This window comes from Phascolarctos cinereus, unplaced genomic scaffold, assembly GCF_003287225.1.
Source record: "Phascolarctos cinereus isolate Bilbo 61053 unplaced genomic scaffold, phaCin_HiC Scaffold_726;HRSCAF=1367, whole genome shotgun sequence".
Lineage (NCBI taxonomy): Eukaryota > Metazoa > Chordata > Mammalia > Diprotodontia > Phascolarctidae > Phascolarctos > Phascolarctos cinereus.
The window spans coordinates 379,334,362-379,351,893 of NW_027556098.1; the positions used below are offsets into that span (position 1 = coordinate 379,334,362).

Genomic DNA, 17,532 nt, shown 5'->3' on the forward strand with positions numbered 1-17,532 from the left:
GGGCTTTTTGAGAAACTCTGATTCCAGAGGCCCCAGCCTTTATGGGAAGCAGCTGAAGCCATAGGAGAGGCCAGAGCTTCTTGGGCCTTCATTCTCACACTGGGCCCAGGCTGTCTGAAGTGAGAGGCCGGAAGTGAACTAGGCTGCTGATCCACGGGAGGGTTCCCAGCATTGGAGATGTTCAAGTGGAGAACAGATGCTACTTTCTCTATGAGGCTTCTCCTCATCCTTTCTCCTCCCCCATCAGACACACACTCCACTGTTGGGGCCCTCCCCTAGATTTACTTTGTAATTTTTGTTTTAGATCAGACCTCCTCGTTTTACAGTTAAGGAAGATGAGACACCACCCCCACACCCACTCCGAGCTTAAGTGAATTGTCCAAGGTCACTCAGATATGCTTCCATCAGAGGGCTATTCAAGGCCAGATTAGATTGGATGGTGCCTGGGTGTCTCTGGGATGGAGCGCCACAGATGCATGCTCTGGGGACTCAGCCTTCCAGCCGGCTGCCGGGTGCACTTCCCTTTATTGTGACGCCCTTCCTGTTTAGTTCAGAGTCGGTTTGGCTGGTAATTCTTGGTGATTTGATTAAAATAGGCTGTTCCCCCCACTCCCCTCCTCTCCTCTTCCCTCTCTGGTTCCTCCCAAGAATCCTGATCAGTGACTCACTAAATCATCTGAAGGAACTGGGGATGGTTAGCCTAGAGAAAAGAAGACATGATGGGAAAGCTGAGAGCCATCTTCAGGTATTTGAAGGGCAGCCTTGGGGAAGGAGAGGTTAGAGTTATTTAATTTTGCTCCAAAGCACAGGACTAGGGTAGGGGAAAGGAGAGTTGCAATGAAGAGGAGCTCATTAACCAGTAACAATAATGGGCATACCAATAACAGCTGTCCCAGGGTAGAAGGGGCTGCGTGGGGACCCATTGGCTTCCATTTTACTGATGATTTCAATGCCTGCTTATTGGGGATATTATAGAGGGGAGAAGAATACAGTGGGGGCAAGGTTAAGGGGAGGAAGGTTAGGAGAAAATATATCACATAGTTGGGGTATGCAAGTAGAAGTTTATGCTAACAAGGAAGAAGGGTGAAGAGAGTGGTTGACACTTGAACCTAACTCTCATCTGAAGACACACACACACACACAGAGTTGGATACAGAAATACATTTCACTGCACAGGAAAATAGGAGAGAAGAGAGAAGGGGGAATTAGAGAGAGGGTAGATTAAGGGAGGGGCAGTTAAGTGGCACAGTGGATAGAGTGCCAGGCCTGGAGTCAGGAAGACTCATCTTCGTGAGTTCACATCTGACCTCAAACGCTTAGCTAGCTGTGTGACCGTGGGCAAGTCACTTAAACCTGTTTGCCTCAGTTCTTCATCTGTAAAATGAGCTGGAGAAGAAAATGGCTAACCACTCCAATGTCTCTGCCAAGAAAACCCTAAATGGGGTCATGAAGAATCAGACAGTACTGAGCAATAACAAAAGATTAAGGGAGGGATTAGCCCTAAGCAAAACAAACATTTATAGCTGTTTCAGTGGCAAAGAATGGGAAACCGAGAGGTTGTCTATCAGTTGGGGAATGGCTGAACAAGTTATGGTATGTGAATGAATTATAATGCTATTGTGCAAATGAAGGGGATGGCTCCAGAGAAACCTGGGATAACTATATGAACTGGTACAAAGTGAAGTGAGCAGAGCCAGGGCAATGATATTGTAAAGACAAGACAATTTCAAAAAACTCTGATCAGTGTCATAATCAGCCATGATTCCAGAGGACTAGGGATGAAAACATGCAACCTGCCTGCTTCCTTGCAGAACGGTAAAAGAAGCAGAGCATAGACTCAAACAATTTATTTTTTTTGGTGAAGTGGGGAGGATTTGGCCAGTGCCGAAATTTGTTTTGCTTTACTATATGTTTGTAGCAGGCGTTTTGTTTTTCTTTCTTTTTCAGTGGGGATAGGGGTGGGGTGAAGATTAGGGGTGGGAGTGGGGGATGTCGGATCTTTGCTAATGGAAAAAGAAAAATTAATTAGAAAAAAATAGTTCTGTCCCCAAGGAAGTGGCTGCATTCTGATGGGGAAGGCAACATGTGCGTAAACCAGAATGTGTGTAAGTCACATGAGAGGCAGCAAAGTGGAGTGAGAGCTGGTCTTCAAACCAGACAGACCTGAGCTCATATCCTTTCCCTGACACATACTGGCCTCAGTGACTCTGGGCAAGTCACTTCCCCTTTCTATGATGCAGGCAGCTGGCTGAGACTTTCATTTACAAGAGAGGTATAGACCTGCATTCGTAGAAGGTGTGTCTTCCCTCTGGAGTTCCCTGAGTTAGTGAAATCACAGGGTCCTATTTCTATCCCTATTTCTGTTACTGTTGTTCAGTTACATCCAACTCTTTGTGACCCCATGGACCACAGCACACCTTCTGTCCTCCTCTATCTCCCAAAGTCAGTCCAAGTTCATGTTTGTTCTTTTCATGACTCTGTCCATCGATCTCATACTTTGCCATCCCCTTTTCCTTTTGCCTTCAGTCTTTCCCAACATCAAGGTCTTTTCCATTGAGTCCCATCTTCTCATTATGTAATCAGAGTATTTAAGCTTCGGCTTCAGTGTTTGACTTTCCAGTGAACAGCCTGAATTAATTTCTTTAAGTATTGATTCTTGGATCTCCTTGCTGTCAAAGGGACTCTCAAAAGTCTTGTCCAGCATCACAGTTTGAAAACATTGATTTGTGTAGAGTAGATGGAAAATGTGCAGTTGGGAGTTGGACCTTTCCCACTCTCAGAGTCTATGTCTCTGTACCTTAAATTCAGCAAACATTAAATGCTTTTGCCCAGCACTGTGCTGGACACTGGAGGAGGGACTGAGTTTATTTAAATGATGGCCCCTGTCTTCATGAAAATCACAAATAGGTGGGGGGATGGAGGAGACACCCCAAGCACAGGTGACTCTAACACAAAACTTATTTATTTAGTGAGTTAGTTTTGGACCTGTAATTTCAACAGTGTGAAGGAACTCCCTAATGTGGAAACTCCTCCCACCGATGCTAATTGGACAACTCCTTTGTGACTTAGTTTTAGGGAGTTTTGTGGGTTAAGTTACATTGAGTTGTTAAGTGATTTTCCCAGGATCACAAAGCTTGGATATCTGAGGCTAGACTTGAACTCACATCTCCCTGGCTTTGACCCATTCTGCCATGGTGTCTCTCATATGAAATAATACATGACAAATATACAATGTAGGAAGAAAGCCCTTGGCACAGTCAAGAGGGGAACATATTCTTTCTAAGGGGTATTAGGAACAGTGGAGCTTACTGGGATGGTGGGGTTGGGGAATAATAGTTCCCATTAACTTAATACTTCTCTTACAACCTTTCAGTGTAGGGAGTACATGAATTATTATTCCCTTTTCACAGATGAGAAAATATCGTAAGAGCCTGCACAGTATATTATTGGAAGAGAGTGCTGAGTTTAGAATTCAAATCTCACCCTGACACTGGCTATCCATGTGACCCTGGGCAAATCATCATTTAACCTCTCTGGGCCTCAGCTTCCTCATCTTTAAGGTGGAAGGAGCACCAGATTTAGAGTCGGAGGTCGTGGGTACGGATCCTGCCCCTCTCCCAGTGCGACCGCAGTCAAGTCACACAACCTTCCTCAGCCTCAGTTTTCTCATCTGTAAAATGAGAGGGTTGGCCTTCATGGCCTCTAAGTCACTTCCATTTCTCAAACTACAATCCTAGGAAGCTGCGGCTCTGAGAAATGACAGGCCCACGACCACACAGCAACTTGTTGCCCTTGCTGGGACATCACCCCAGCTCCTCAGACTCCAAGGAAACAGTTCTTGGCCTCCACCTCCATGTTGGTGTGGCAGAGGTCCTGCTGGAATGTTCACTCAGCTTAAAAGGTCCAGTGTCCTTCCCTTTCCTGGACATGGTGATGGAAGAATTAGAGAAAGTTGCCTTTCTTCCCCCTCCCTACCCCTCCACCCCATATCAAGTGACACTTTTAAAACACACAGACCCTCCTCAGGCTCAACCCCTGGCATCTCCGCTGTTTGAGCAGCAAATCTGAGTTGCTGATCAAGGGCGGGGACTTCTTTACCGGATTAGGGCTAATTTCCTGGGAACCAGACCCACCTGAAGGTGGGAGAGCAGCCCAGACGTCTCCTTGGCATTGTTCCCACCAGGCTGACCGTGTCCTCCATGGGGATGGTTGGGTGGGGATGCTTTTGTTGGTGGGAAGGAATCCGAAGCTAATTCTTCCTCCTCCTCCTCCTGCAGGTGAATTTCCGAGGCTCCAGGAATGGCCGGAGCTGCTGGGCCGAGAGAACTCATATCGAAAAGCGCCTTTCCGTGGTGATTGGCCTTTTGGTGCTGGGGCTGTTGGCATCCCTGGCAGTCTTGACCTTCCAGTACAAAACTAGTAAGTGCGACGTGGGCCAGCCCCGTCACTGAGCTTGCTCCTTTCCTCCCTGCCCTTGGCTGAAACAGGCCTTGGATATGGAGGAAAGAGGACCTGGGTTCAAATCCTGATCTGATGCTTACTATATATGTGACCCTGGCAACTCCTTTAAACTCTCTGGGACTCAGTTTCCTCTTCTGTAAAATGGAAGCCTCTTTAGCTCTAAGTCTGTGATCCTGCAGTTCAATAGAGATAAGGACTAGACCTATGATTTCTTTGGTGTAGGGAACTTCCAGATGAGGAAAATCCCTCTGTGGGTACAGGTTGACACCTTCTCTGGGAGGGTTACCTACAGTACTGAAAGTTCATGTGATTTGCTAAGGATCGCCCAATGACAAGCAGGTTTTAAATGTCAAAGGCCTGCGCTGGGTGCTGGGGAGGCAGAGGTTAATGCAGCTTGGGCCTTGCTCTAAGTTTGCCATCTGGAAGGGGCAGAGAGACTTATGTAAAGGGTGGCAGAATGAGTGGGTCACTAGATTGGACAAAAGAGATTATGGTCTTAGGACTGGAGGGACCCTTAGAGGTCAAGCCATCTAACTCATCCACCCTTCTCGTATTACGGCCAAGGAGACTGGGAAAAGGAAACTGATTTGCCCAAGATCACACAATCGGTAAGGGTCAGAGATAGGATTTGAACTTGGGTCTTCCTGACTCCAGAGCCAACAGTCTTTTAAAAATCTGCCTCCTGAATTTAAACCCCAGCTCTACCACTGACTGACTACAAAGTGTGACTTTGGGCAAATGGCTTAATTCTTGAGCCTGAATTCCTGGCAAGGAAACTCTATCTGCCAATCCAGATCATTACTAACTAGCCCTGTGTTTATCTTGAGATTTGCCTGGGACAGAGAGAATTAAGTGACTCATTCAGGGTCATTCCCCATAGTCAGTCAGTAAGCATTTATTAAGCACCTACTATGTGTCAGGTACTGTGCTAAGCCCTAAGGATTAAAAAAAAAAAGGCAAAAAGACTGTCCCTGCCTTCATGGAGCTTATAGAGCTACAAGCAAACAGATATGTACAAACATGCTATATACAGGATAAATAGGAAATAAATGAACAGAAGGAAGACACTAGACTTAAGAGGGATTGGGAAAGGTGGGAAGAAGGTGGGATTTTAGTCGGGACTTGAAGGAAGCCAGAGGAGGGAGAGCATTCCAGGCAGAGAAAATACTCAGAGTCAGGAGATACAGTGGCAGAGCTGACCTCAGAACCAGAGTGAGTCAGAGGCCAGACCTGACCTCAGATCTTCCTGATTCAATGCCAGCTCCCCTAATTCCCTCTACCACACCACCTTGTCCTCCTCATTGTTATTTATCAAGACTCCGCTGAACACACCAGCCAGGGGCCGAGTACAGCCCGAGGAAGGCCCATGTTTCTTGTCAGCTAACTTGGTGAGAAAGGTGGCCTGGTCCTCCTGGCCAACCAAACTGGTTACCCAGTGAGAGCTGGCACCAGTCATGTCTGAGCAAACATCAAGCCCGTCACAGCAAATCCTCTGATTAGCCTTGAGATCCATCCCCACCTATGAGTTATGTCTGGGCACCTCCGTACATATTTGTTCACATTTCAGAGGAATCCTCCCTGGCGTGGACTACAGGTGCCTTTGCAAACATGAGCAGCAAAATAAAAAGCAGGTTGTTTCTGAAGATTATCTCAGGCTCTCCAGAAAGTGACTGACCCGGTCAGTGCTTAGGGAATGGGGGGGGGGGGAAGAGAAAGGCGGGCTGAGAATGAGGAGGTCTGGGTCCTCCTGGCTGCCTTCTCCAAGGCCATCTGTGTATCAGCAGGCGAACAAGGGCTTTCTCTTATAAGAGTGAATGGATGCCAAAGAGAACAGACAGAGAGACAGACAGAGAATGAGATAGAGAGAGAAGGAAAAAGAGGAGAGGGGAGGGAGGAAGGGAGAGAAAGAGGAAACAGACAGACAGAGAAGAGAGGAGAGAGAAAGATGAGAATGAGACAGAGAGAGAAGGGGAGAGAGAGAGAGAGAGAGAGAGAGAGAGAGAGAGAGAGAGAGAGAGAGAGGAAAGAGAAAGAAGGAGGAGGAGAGGGGAGGGAGGAAGAGAGAGAAAGAGGAGAGGCAGAAAAGAGGAGAGAGGAAAAAAAGAGGGGAGAGAGAGAGGGAGGGAAAGAAGAAAGGGAAGAGAGAAAGAGAGAGGGAGAGAGTGCGCACACCACAGTGTAATGAAAAGACTTGGCTCTGCATCACCCTAGTTGTATGACCTTGGGCAAGTCACTTCCCTTCTGATCCTCATCCATAAAAGGGAAATAAAAAAAAACCCTGCACTATCCCCCTTTCCCCTCCGAGGGATGTTTTGAGGAAAACGCTTTGTAAAAGTACTGTAGTAATGGGAGCTGTTAGTATTATTCCCCAAGCCAAGCCTGGTCCTAAGAATCAAAGGCTAGATTCCTGAGATAGGGGTCTTTCCTGCTGTTACTGTGTGTCTGCCTGGAAATGCCTCTTATTTGTATTCAGACAGCAGTAAGCTCACAGGTCACTTTCTGGAGCCCTGGCAGGCACTGTGGTTACAGAGGGGGATGAGACCACCGCCTGCCAGCCCACACCCTCCTTTTCACTGTCAGAGGCCTCTTCAAGAGGTCAAGAGTTATTACTCAGAGTTGTTTCCTCCACCCTCTGCCACTTCCAAGCACAAGCAGCCAGCATCTGCGGTAGCCAACAAGATGTGAGAGTTACAAAAGATCTCATTGAGTCAAATCTGTACCCTTCATAACCTCCCAGACAAGTGGCCATCTGTCCTCTGCTTGAATACCCCTAGTGATGGGGAGCTCACCACATATCATGGAACTCGCAATTCTAATGTGGAACACATACCTCTAATTGTTAGGAAGTTATTTCCAATACTGAGCTTAAATCAACCTCTCCACCATTTTGGGTTATTATAGGATCAAAGATTTGGAGCAGAAAGTGATTTTAGAGGACAGGTGAAGTTAAAGAACTTGCCTAAGGTTACACAAGAAGTAGGTAGAAAAGGCACTATTTGAATCCAGTCCATTGGCCTCAAAGATCAACACCTCTTCATTTGTACCACAATGCCCGGATCCCCATTTTACAGCTGGAGAAACTGAGGTGTGGGAAGGTTATGTGATTTGCCCCTGGTCACATACCTAAAGAAAAATACATCAAAGTCCCCATTCTCTTGGAGTGTATAGTCTTGGAAGAACCAGATAGGTGAACATTTAACAACACGACAAAGATGGTGTGTGAATCCAATCTTTTCTGACTCCAAGTCTAGTACTCTAACTGTTATGCCATCATGCCTCTCAAGAAACCTGTCCATATCTTCCCCTGTAAGTGCTCATCCAGTCTTGAGGACCTCTGTTGGTTGGGGCTGGGGGAAACTACCTCCTGAGGCACCCCACTCTACTTTTGGTCATCTCCAATTGCTAGAAATTTTTTCTGGCATCAAACCTAAATCTGCCTTTCCAGCTCCCTGATCTGTCCTCTGGGGCAAACGGACAAGGCTGATTCCTTTTCTATGTGATAGCTCATAAAATATTTGAGGATAGTTCTATCTCCCCTGAGTCTTTTCCTACAGGTCCTTTAATAGGTCCTCAGATTGACATTATGTCAACATCAATGACTCACTGCTCTGAATTCTTAAGAGGAAAAACTAAGGAGAGAAAAAAGGATTATAGATTTAAAGTTGGATGGGATTGAATGAGGAACCATTTAATGTGCCTCAGAAAACTGAGGAACAGAGGTTAAATGATAGCCAATGTCAGAGGTGGGATTTGAACCTAGGTTCCCCTGATTCCAAACCCCCAAACAGCCAATTTTAGCTTAGGCACCGATATGCTCCTGTGGTAGTCCTGTACATTATGTGTGGTAGAAGGATGTCATGCCCAGGGCCAAGGCAGTGAGAAAGACAGACAGACAGACTGCTCGAGGTCTAAGCCTCCGACATGGACCAGGCTATCTCTCCTTTCTAAGTCGCTGACCACAACACACTAGACAGCTTCTCCCAAGTAATGAATTTAATTTATCCATGAAACCATATAAGACCCTGGCCCAGTATGCAGTAGCAGTGAAGTATTATAGCAACAGTTGCCTGAAAAAGCAGAAAATAAAGGTTTCCTGCCTGTGCCCATCAACTTTCCTAGATAAGACCAGCTGATCAGATTAGATTCTCTTTGAGGGCGGGGAAGGAAGAGTGCTGAAATTTCGTTGGATTTAGAGCTGTCAAGGACTTTAGCCACTGTCTAATCCAGTCGCCCTCATTTCTACAAAGGTGAAAACAGGACTCAGAAAGGGAGAGTGCCTTGGGTTATATAAGCAATAAAAAAAAAAATAGAGAAGCCAGTATACAGACCTAAGTCTGCCGGCTCCCAAGCTCAGTAACATTTTCAACTACATACACCCTTTTGGGTAAGAGTGCTAGGCATGTAGCAGATATCCAGTAGATGCTGACACAAATCAATTTAATTCAATAAACATTGATTAATTCTTATTATTTAGCTAGAGTATTCCTATCTCCCCGCAATTCTTTGAGGTAACGGGCTATTATTTTTATTTTACAGATGAGGAAACTGTCTTTTGCCTTTCTTTGTATCCCTAGCACTTTGCAGAATGCCTGGAATATAGTAGCTGCATGATAAATGCTTGTTGACTTACAGGCAAGATTTGGACTCACGCCTTTCCTATTCCAAGTCCAACACTTTATCTACTGCTCCACCTAGCTGCCTACCATGTGTCTTTATGCCTCCATGGCTTTGTTCTTCTGTCCCATATGCAAAAAATGCCCGAAGTCCTTTTCTCTTCCTTTTCATCTGTTAAATTCCTATCTATTCTTTAAAACCCAAGTCTTTATTCATTCCTGCAGTTAGTGAGAGCTTTCTCCTCAGCCTTCAAAGTAGATTTGTGGCTTTCTAATGTACTTTTCATAATAGCTAATTATAATAGCATTTATAAAGCACTTAAAGATTTGCAGAATGCTTTATGGAATTGATCTTATTTGATTCTCACAACAACCCTGGGATGTAGGTTCTATTACCGTCCTCATTTTATAGATGAGTAAACTGAGGCAGAGGTGAAGCAGTTTGCCCAGGGAAACAGCTAGTAGATGTCAAAGGCAGGATTTGAACTCAGGTCTTCCTGACTCCATCTACTATGTCACCTAGCTGCCCATGTAGTACTGTGTATCATAGTGATCTGTGTTAGTGTCATATTGAGAAGCAGCATAGTTTAGTACTGGACTTAGAGTCAGGAAGACCTGTGCTCATATCCTGCCTCTGACACTTATTTAGCTGTGTGACCCTGGGCGAGTCATTTTAACCTCATTGAATCCATGGGAGCTGATGTGGTCACCATGTGCGATAGTAGAGAGGGAAGAAAGGAGGGCCCAGGACATATTCTTGGGGGACCCACTTGATAGAGAGTGTGAGATCTAACAAAAGAGCAAGAGTGGTTGCCCATACAGGTAGGTAGGAAGAGAACTTGGAAAGAGCATCATTTCAAAAACCTGGAGAGCAGAAAATACATACAAGGAAAGGGTGATAAACATCGTCAAAGGCTGCAGAGAGGTCAATAAGGGTGAGGATTGAGAAAAGGCCATTAGATTTGGCAATTAAGAAATAATTGTCTCTATTCAACAATAATTTTAAAATGTTTATGTGACCTTAATACTAAAGCTCATACCCCACCCCACAAAAAAAAAAACCAGTTGGTTGAAAGTCACTGTCACACATATGGGTAGGAGCCATATTCTGAACTACACAAAGGATAGAAGAGGACCATGACCAAAGAGGAAATTGATATCTTTGGTGACATAAAATTGCTGCACAAACAAAATGAATGAATCTGGGATAAAAAGGGAAAGATTGAATAGGAAAAATATCTTTGTATCAGATATGTCTGGTAAGAGTTTGATATCCAAAATATACAGGGTTTTCTCAAAAATCTTAGTGCCATTTTAAGCCATTAGAGTCTAGAGTGACACTAAGACTTTTGGGACACCTTGTATGAACAACTACTCTGTGTGTGTGTGTGTGTGTGTGTGTGTGCACATGTGTGTACACAAAAGCCACTAGATAAGTAGTCAAAGGATATGAGCAAACTGTTCTCAAAATTGCAAACTATTAATAATCACATGAAGGAGTGCTTCAGATCTCTAGCAATAAGAGAAATGAAAATTAAAAAAACCTTGAGGTTACCTCATGTCCAGTAAATTGAGCAAGATCACAAAATATGGGAAAAGTCAATGTTGAAGGGATTATGGGAAAATAAGTATACTGGTACATTGTTGGTGGAGCTGTGAATCACTACAGCCATTTGGCATTGTGAAAATAAAGTGACCGAAATGCTCATAATCTTTGACCCAGAGATTCCAGTAATAGGCTTCTACCTCAAGGAGGTCATTCATTGAGAAGAAGAAAGTAGTAGTAGTAGTGGTGGTGGTAGTAGAAGTAACAACAGCAGCAACAGTTGTATTAGTAGTAAGTAGGAATCATAGCAGCAGCAGCAGCAATAGTAATAGTCGTAGTAGTAGGTGGGAGAAGCAGCAGCAGGAACACTTGTAGTATCATACCCTACTAGAAAAATAAAGTTTTCTTAGGGCAGGTTCCACATCACTAAATTGTATATCTCCTCCAGCACCCAGAACAGTTCTCTACTTATAATCAATTAATCAATTTGATAATAAACATTTATAAGTATTCACTGATGACAGTGAACTATAATGAAAGAGAGTTTACATTGTAACCATGGAGTAGATTAATATCCATATTAATAATCATTTGCCAAATGAAAGTATGCCCAGTGCTTAGGACAATGCCTAGTACATAATAGGTGCTTAATAAATGTTTATTTATTGATCCGTTGATTACCCACCAGCATCTTCCACAGCCTCTCACGGACCTCTTGTTGCTCTTCCTACTAGGACCCCTTGCTCTGTGCCTGAGTGAAGCTTGCATCTCAGTGACCAGTTCCATCCTGAGCTCCTTGGACCAAACAGTGGACCCCTGCCAAGACTTCTTCAGCTATGCCTGTGGGGGCTGGATAAAGGCCAATCCTGTGCCTGATGGCCACTCCCGATGGGGGACCTTTAACAACCTCTGGGAACACAACCAAGCCATCATGAAGCATCTCTTGGGTGAGTCCCTCTTAGCATCGGGAGAGGAGGGAAAGTTAGGACAAAGGAGAGGCATAAGAATCTGGGTACTACTGACCTCAAGTCAACTAACATTTTGGGGGGTTGGGGAGGGCAGGGCTAGGCAATGGGGTTAAGTGACTTGCCCAGGGTCACACAGCTAGTAAGTGTTATGTGTCTGAGGCCGGATTTGAACTCAGGTCCTCCTGAATACAGGGCTAGTGCTCTATCCACTGCGCCACCTAGCTGCCCCTCAACTAGCATTTATAAAGCACCTATTTGAGGCAGCTAAGTGGGACGGTGGATAGAGCACAGGACCTGGAGTCAGGAGGACCTGAGTTCAAATCTGGCCTTAGACACTTACTAGTTGTATGACCTCGGGCAAGTCCCTTAATCTCTGTCTGCCTCAGTTCTGTAAAATGGGTATAATAATAGCATGTACCTCCCAGGGCTGTAGTGAGGATAAAATGAGATAATAATTGTTAAGCGCTTAGCACAGTGCCTGGTGCACAGCAGGTGCTTCCTATGTGTTGATTGACTTTTGCCCAAGTAGAATGTAGAGCAAAGTTAATAGGATACACCTTGAATGCTCTGCCCAGTTTGTTACGGTGCTAGGTGGTAATGACTCATACTAGGTAGTTCACATACAAATTACTGTGCCTTGTCTTATTTTTATATGACAAGACTTTTTTTTTTCCTTTTTCTGACTTTGGTCTTCAGTGTCTGGAATCATCATCACTGGGGCATTTTCTCTGATAGAATGATGTACAATTTAATCTCTCTCTCTCTTCCTCCCTCTTTCCCTCTCCCCCTTTGTCTCTCTTCCTCTCCCTCCCATTTTCTCTCTCTCTTCCTCTTTCTCTCTTCTTCTCTCTCTCTTTCCCTTTCTCTCTCTTCTCTCTCTCTCTCTCCCTCTTTCTCTCTTTCTCTCTCTCTGTCCCCCTCTCCCCCTCTTTCCCTCTCTCCCTTTCTCCCTTTCTCTCCCTCCCATTTTCTCTCTCTTCTCTTTCTTTCTTCTTCTCTTTCCCTCTCTCCCTTTCTCTCCCTCCCATTTTCTCTCTCTCTTCCTCTTTCTCTCTTCTTCTCTCTCTCTCTTCCCTTCTTTCTCTCTCTCTCTCTCTCTCTCTCTCTCTCTCTCTCTCTCTCTCTCTCTCTCTCCTCTTCTCCCTCTCTCTCTCTCTCTGTCCCCCTCTCCCCCTCTTTCCCTCTCTCCCTTTCTCTCCCTCCCATTTCTCTCTCTCTTCCTCTTTCTTTCTTCTTCTCTTTCTCTCTCTCCCTTTCTCTCTTCCTTCCTCCCTCCCCCTCTCTCTCTTCTTCTCTCTTTCTCTTTTTCTTCCTTCTTCTTTCTTTCTCTCTCTCATTCTCTTTCATTCTCTCTCATTCTTGCTGTCTCCCCTCCATCTCTCCCTCACCCTCCCCACTCCTTCTCACACACTTATACACATATGCTCTAACTTACATTAAAAGACCAAGGTCCCAGATTGGATGCTTTTCCCCACTATCACCCTACCACCCCACCTGGTTTGCCTATACTACCTCCAGCCCCAACCTTGTGGTCCGAAGTTGAGGCTCACCTGTCCTTTCCCCTTTGACGTTTCTTTAGGCAAATCCTTCCTCTCTCACTCCTCTCACATACACCGGAAGGGGCCCTGAACGACCCATGGCAGGTCCCAGCTTCCACATAGCCAAGTGTTTGGGGATCAAAAGGAGTTAATGCAGTAGAAGCACTGAGCCGTGAGCCCACAGATGGCCAAGTCAGGACCAACTGCACAATTGCAGAGCAGTGAGACGGGATGGAAGAAACCCAGACAGGGGTGTTAGTTCATGGGAAGGGAATTGGATCGAGGATCAACAATGAGGAATGAAAAAGGAAGGAAATGAACCGACTGTGTGCCACTGTGCCAAGCACTTTATGAATAGCGTCTCATTCGATCCTCACAACAACCCCGGGACATAGGTGCTATTAATATTGCCTCTGTTTTACAGCTGAGGAAACTGAGGAAGACGCAGGTTAAGTGACTTGACCAGGCTCTGGGGCAAGATTTGAATTCAGGTCTTCCTCCAGAGTCCATCACTCTTATCCACCATGTCACATAGCTGCCTCTGAACACTTTGGTATTAGGGTTGGAGGAATTAGATTAGATAAAGAGTCAGAGGACCAGGGCTCAAGTCCTGGCTGTACAACTTCATTACCTAGCTGATCTTTACTAGACATGTAGCTTCTCCTTGGCCTCAGGTTTTCTCATCTGTAAAATCAGGGGGTCGGCCTAGGCCTTCTCTAAGGTCCCTTCCAGCCCTAAATTCAGGACTTTGACTTCTCCGACATCTGGGTGGGAGGGCTAGGGGCAGAGAGGAGAGACTGCTGAATAGACCTGGCCTGTGCCTGGGAAAGAAAAGTAAAGGATTTGGGGCCCGGAGGGTGGTCCACGGGGATGGGGCTGGTTCAGTGGGCTCTGATTCCTAGGCCTGCTGCTCAAAAAGCTTATCTCTGGATAAAAGAGACTTCTCAGCCTGGCATTTAAGGCCCACCCCAGTCAATACTCCATCTCATGCCTCTATACTCCCAGAAGCGAGTCCCCGTGGAGGAGGAAACTGAAGCTCAGGGAGACTGGGGGGACTGGCCCTGGGCCCTAGAGTCTCATGGCCAGAATCAGGGCCAAGCTGTAAACTCAGTCCTACGTCCCCTGTCTCAACACTGAGCACAGCAGGCTCCTAGTGATCGCTTAATGAACGGCTGTTGATTGACTGAGTGCAGTGTGACCCGGACAAGTCACTTCCTCCTTCTGGGTCTCAGTTTCCTCCTCTCTGAAGAGGAAGCAGTTGGATCAGATGGACGCTGTGGTTTCTTCCAACTCTAAATGAGGGGTTCTTAACCTGGGATCTGTGAATGGTATTTTTGTTGGTCTTTTAAAATATTTTTATCTTCTTCTTATGTGTTATTTTCCTTCTTAGACTATAAGCTTCTTGAGGGCAGGGATTGGCTTTCAATATAATTGTTTTCTTTTGCAATTTGATTCTGTGAATTTAAAAACTTTCTTCTGAAAGGGTCCATAGGCTTCATCTGTCTCCAGATGGGTCCATGACATAACAAAGGTTAAGACCCCTTGGGCTAAATCCTATGATACTCTGAGTCCCAAGTTCACACCCATTGGCCAGTGAGGTACGGTCATTATGTATAGGTCAAAGAAGAGTGGATATTGAAATGGAACCGCTTTGTATCCCTGTTCCCAGCTTAGGTTTGGCTGAGTGGTGAGGAAGGAAGAGAGCTAAGCTGTGAAGAGATGGACAGATTACTTTTATGGTTACCATCGATTGTACCAGTCACATCCACATACCACACAAAGGAGCCACCACTCCTCCCCCTTCCTCCCACTGTAGCCCTTGCTTGGGTCTATAAACCAGGCTTGATAACATGCCCACAGTTCCTTAGAGTCTGCTGACCTGGGTTTTCTCTCAGGGATAGAAGAGCCTGGGTCACCCAGGGGGTTGAGCAGGGTGGGTGAAAAGTTATCTTCTTTCCCCTGAAGAGAGAAACCACGTGGGGCTTTGCCAGAAAGAGCCTGAATGTGAGTTCACACAGCCTGGCACCCCTTCCTCCTGTGTGTTTTGGTAACGATGGATCCTAGGATTTAGAATTATAAATGATCTCCTCCAATCCTCTCATTTTGCAGCAGAGGAAACTGAGGCCAGAATGAGAAGTAACTTGTCCAGGAACACACAAGTCAAAAATAGGAAGCCAGGATTCAAAAGCAAGGCCCTGATTTCACTCTACCTTGCTTGGGGTGTTAACAATATTGTAGATATAAGGTCTGGGTCCCCAGGCAAAGTTCTCAAGGGCACCTTGCCCTTTATTAACCATGAAATAAATAAGACTGACTAGGAAATTTTGTGTATCAAGTCAGCTACTTTCCATATATTGATTGGTTTTGTTGAATTTTTTTGCTCTTCTATAAAAAACATTTATTTTGTTATAAGGGGTGGCAGGGGAGAGAATGAAGGGAGAAGTTATAGGCGAGGTAAAAACACCTGGGGCCACTTGGGAAGCACTTATGTCTCTGGGCATGTGAACCGTGTCCGTCATATTGAAAGCAAACATTTCAGACTGCCCTGATGTGAGATGTTGGGCACAAACAAAGCTCCACTGTTGCTCCTGTTGGCACTTGGGTCCAGCCACACTGGGTGACACCGAGTGGAATTAATAACAGACCCATTCAGGGCAGGCCTACAGTGGCGGCTCCTGACCTGGGCCCCCCAGGGACTATTTTATTGCCTTTGAAAGGTCGTGGTAAGAGAGAGAGATTTTGTATTTTTAAAAATTACATTGGGAAAAAAAGTAAAATATTTCTTCCTGGACCATAAACTTACTGGAAAGTAAAAAGTATTCCATCCAGACTCATAGAATTTTAGTTAGAGGGAGCCTTAGAATATAGAATACCAGAGCAGAAAGGGCCTTGAGAATCCAAAATGTCAGAGCAGTGGGCACCTTAGGATGTAAAAAGTTAGAACAGAAAACATCATATCAGGTAAGAGTCTTAGACCATAAGATGTCACAACATAAACTATCAGATGGGAAGGATATTAGACTGTCCAAGCAGGAAGGAACCTTAGAACACGGAATGTCAGAGATGAAAAGAGCAGAGCTGAAAAGAAACCTAGAACATAAGATGCCAGAGCTGAAAGGAACCTTAGACTATAAGATACCAGAGTGGGAAAGAACCTTGAAACTTAGGATATTAGGACATAGAATTCCATAGCTTTAGGGGACCATATAAAATAGAATATTAGATGGAGCATAGAATGTTAGAGGTAGAAGGAAACTTAAGAAAATAGACTATCAGAATTGGAAGAGCCCTTAGAACACAGAATGCCAGAGCTGGGAAAACCCTTAGAACATAGAATGTCAGAGCTGGGAAAACCCTTAGAACATAGAATGTCAGAGCTGAGAGGAAACTTAGAACATAGAATGTCACAGCTGGGAGGGACCTCAGAACACAGAATGCCAGAGCTGGGAAAACCCTTAGAACATAGAATGTCAGAGCTGAGAAAACCCTTAGAACATAGAATGTCAGAGCTGAGAGGGCTCTTGGAGCACAGGATGTCAGAGCTGAGAGGAAACTTAGAACATAGAACATCAGAGCAGGAGACATCTGAACAGAGAATGTTGGAACTCAAAAGAGCCTTGGGGATCACCTAGTCCAGCCCCTTCATTCTCTAGTTGAGGAACCTGGAGTGTAGAGAAAGAAAGTGACTTACCAAAGGTCCCAGAGCTGATGGTGGCAGAGCCAGGACAATGCCCAGGATTCCTGGCTCACCAGTTCAGTGTTCTTTCTGCCTTCCCACCTGTTAGGCTTTGGAATGCAATCCATGAGCCCTTTTGGTCAGAAACATGCAGGTGCATGCACACACACACACACACACACACACACACACCTCCCTTTGGGCAGAGACCATCCACAGTTGTCTGAACTCTCCCGGTAGGAGCCTGGGACATGGGTGAGAAATCAGGAGAGCAGGTTCTCCATGCCATAGACCATTCCCCAAAGGAAATCCCCCATGCCCGGCAAGGCAGGATTCTGGCTGAAACTGTGCCCCCTGCTTCCCGCTTGCTGTCAGACGTGGTGTAAATGGTTAAGGAGCTTTCTGAGCTGCCCAGAGAGCTGTTTGCAGTCGACTGTGAGGACAGCTGCTTTTTGTCACAGCAGTCACGCCAGGGTTGCAGGCCAGGTAGTTAACTAGGAGACAGCCCCAAGCTGGCAGAAAACCTCCTTCCTGGAGTAGTTTCCTCCCAGTAAGCTTTGGCTCTGCCTTAGTGTAAAAGCCCTGAAATTGGGAGTCAGGCAATCTCCGTTCAAGTCCTGGTCCACCCATAATTGCTGTGTGCCTGCCACTTTCCATCTCTGATTGTCAGTTATCACATCAGTTAAATAGAGAATACTGAACTGTGCCCTCTCTAGCTTACGGGGTCATG

The 17,532-nt window shown here is 45.5% G+C and overlaps 1 protein-coding gene across 5 annotated transcripts in view; it reads left to right on the plus strand.

Moving 5' to 3' along the window:
- The window catches only part of ECE1 (endothelin converting enzyme 1), a 185,531-nt gene that overhangs the window by 109,505 nt on the left and 58,494 nt on the right, over window positions 1-17,532 (plus strand). For 4 of the 5 annotated variants that reach the window (XM_020973112.2, XM_078145617.1, XM_020973113.2 and 1 more), the window contains exons 3-4: window positions 4,278-4,419; window positions 11,355-11,567. In XM_020973112.2, coding sequence (XP_020828771.1) covers window positions 4,278-4,419; window positions 11,355-11,567 — 355 coding nt within the window. Of the gene's footprint in view, window positions 1-648; window positions 746-4,277; window positions 4,420-11,354; window positions 11,568-17,532 lie in introns of those variants that run through there. The other variant, XM_020973114.2, reaches the window with a different exon arrangement.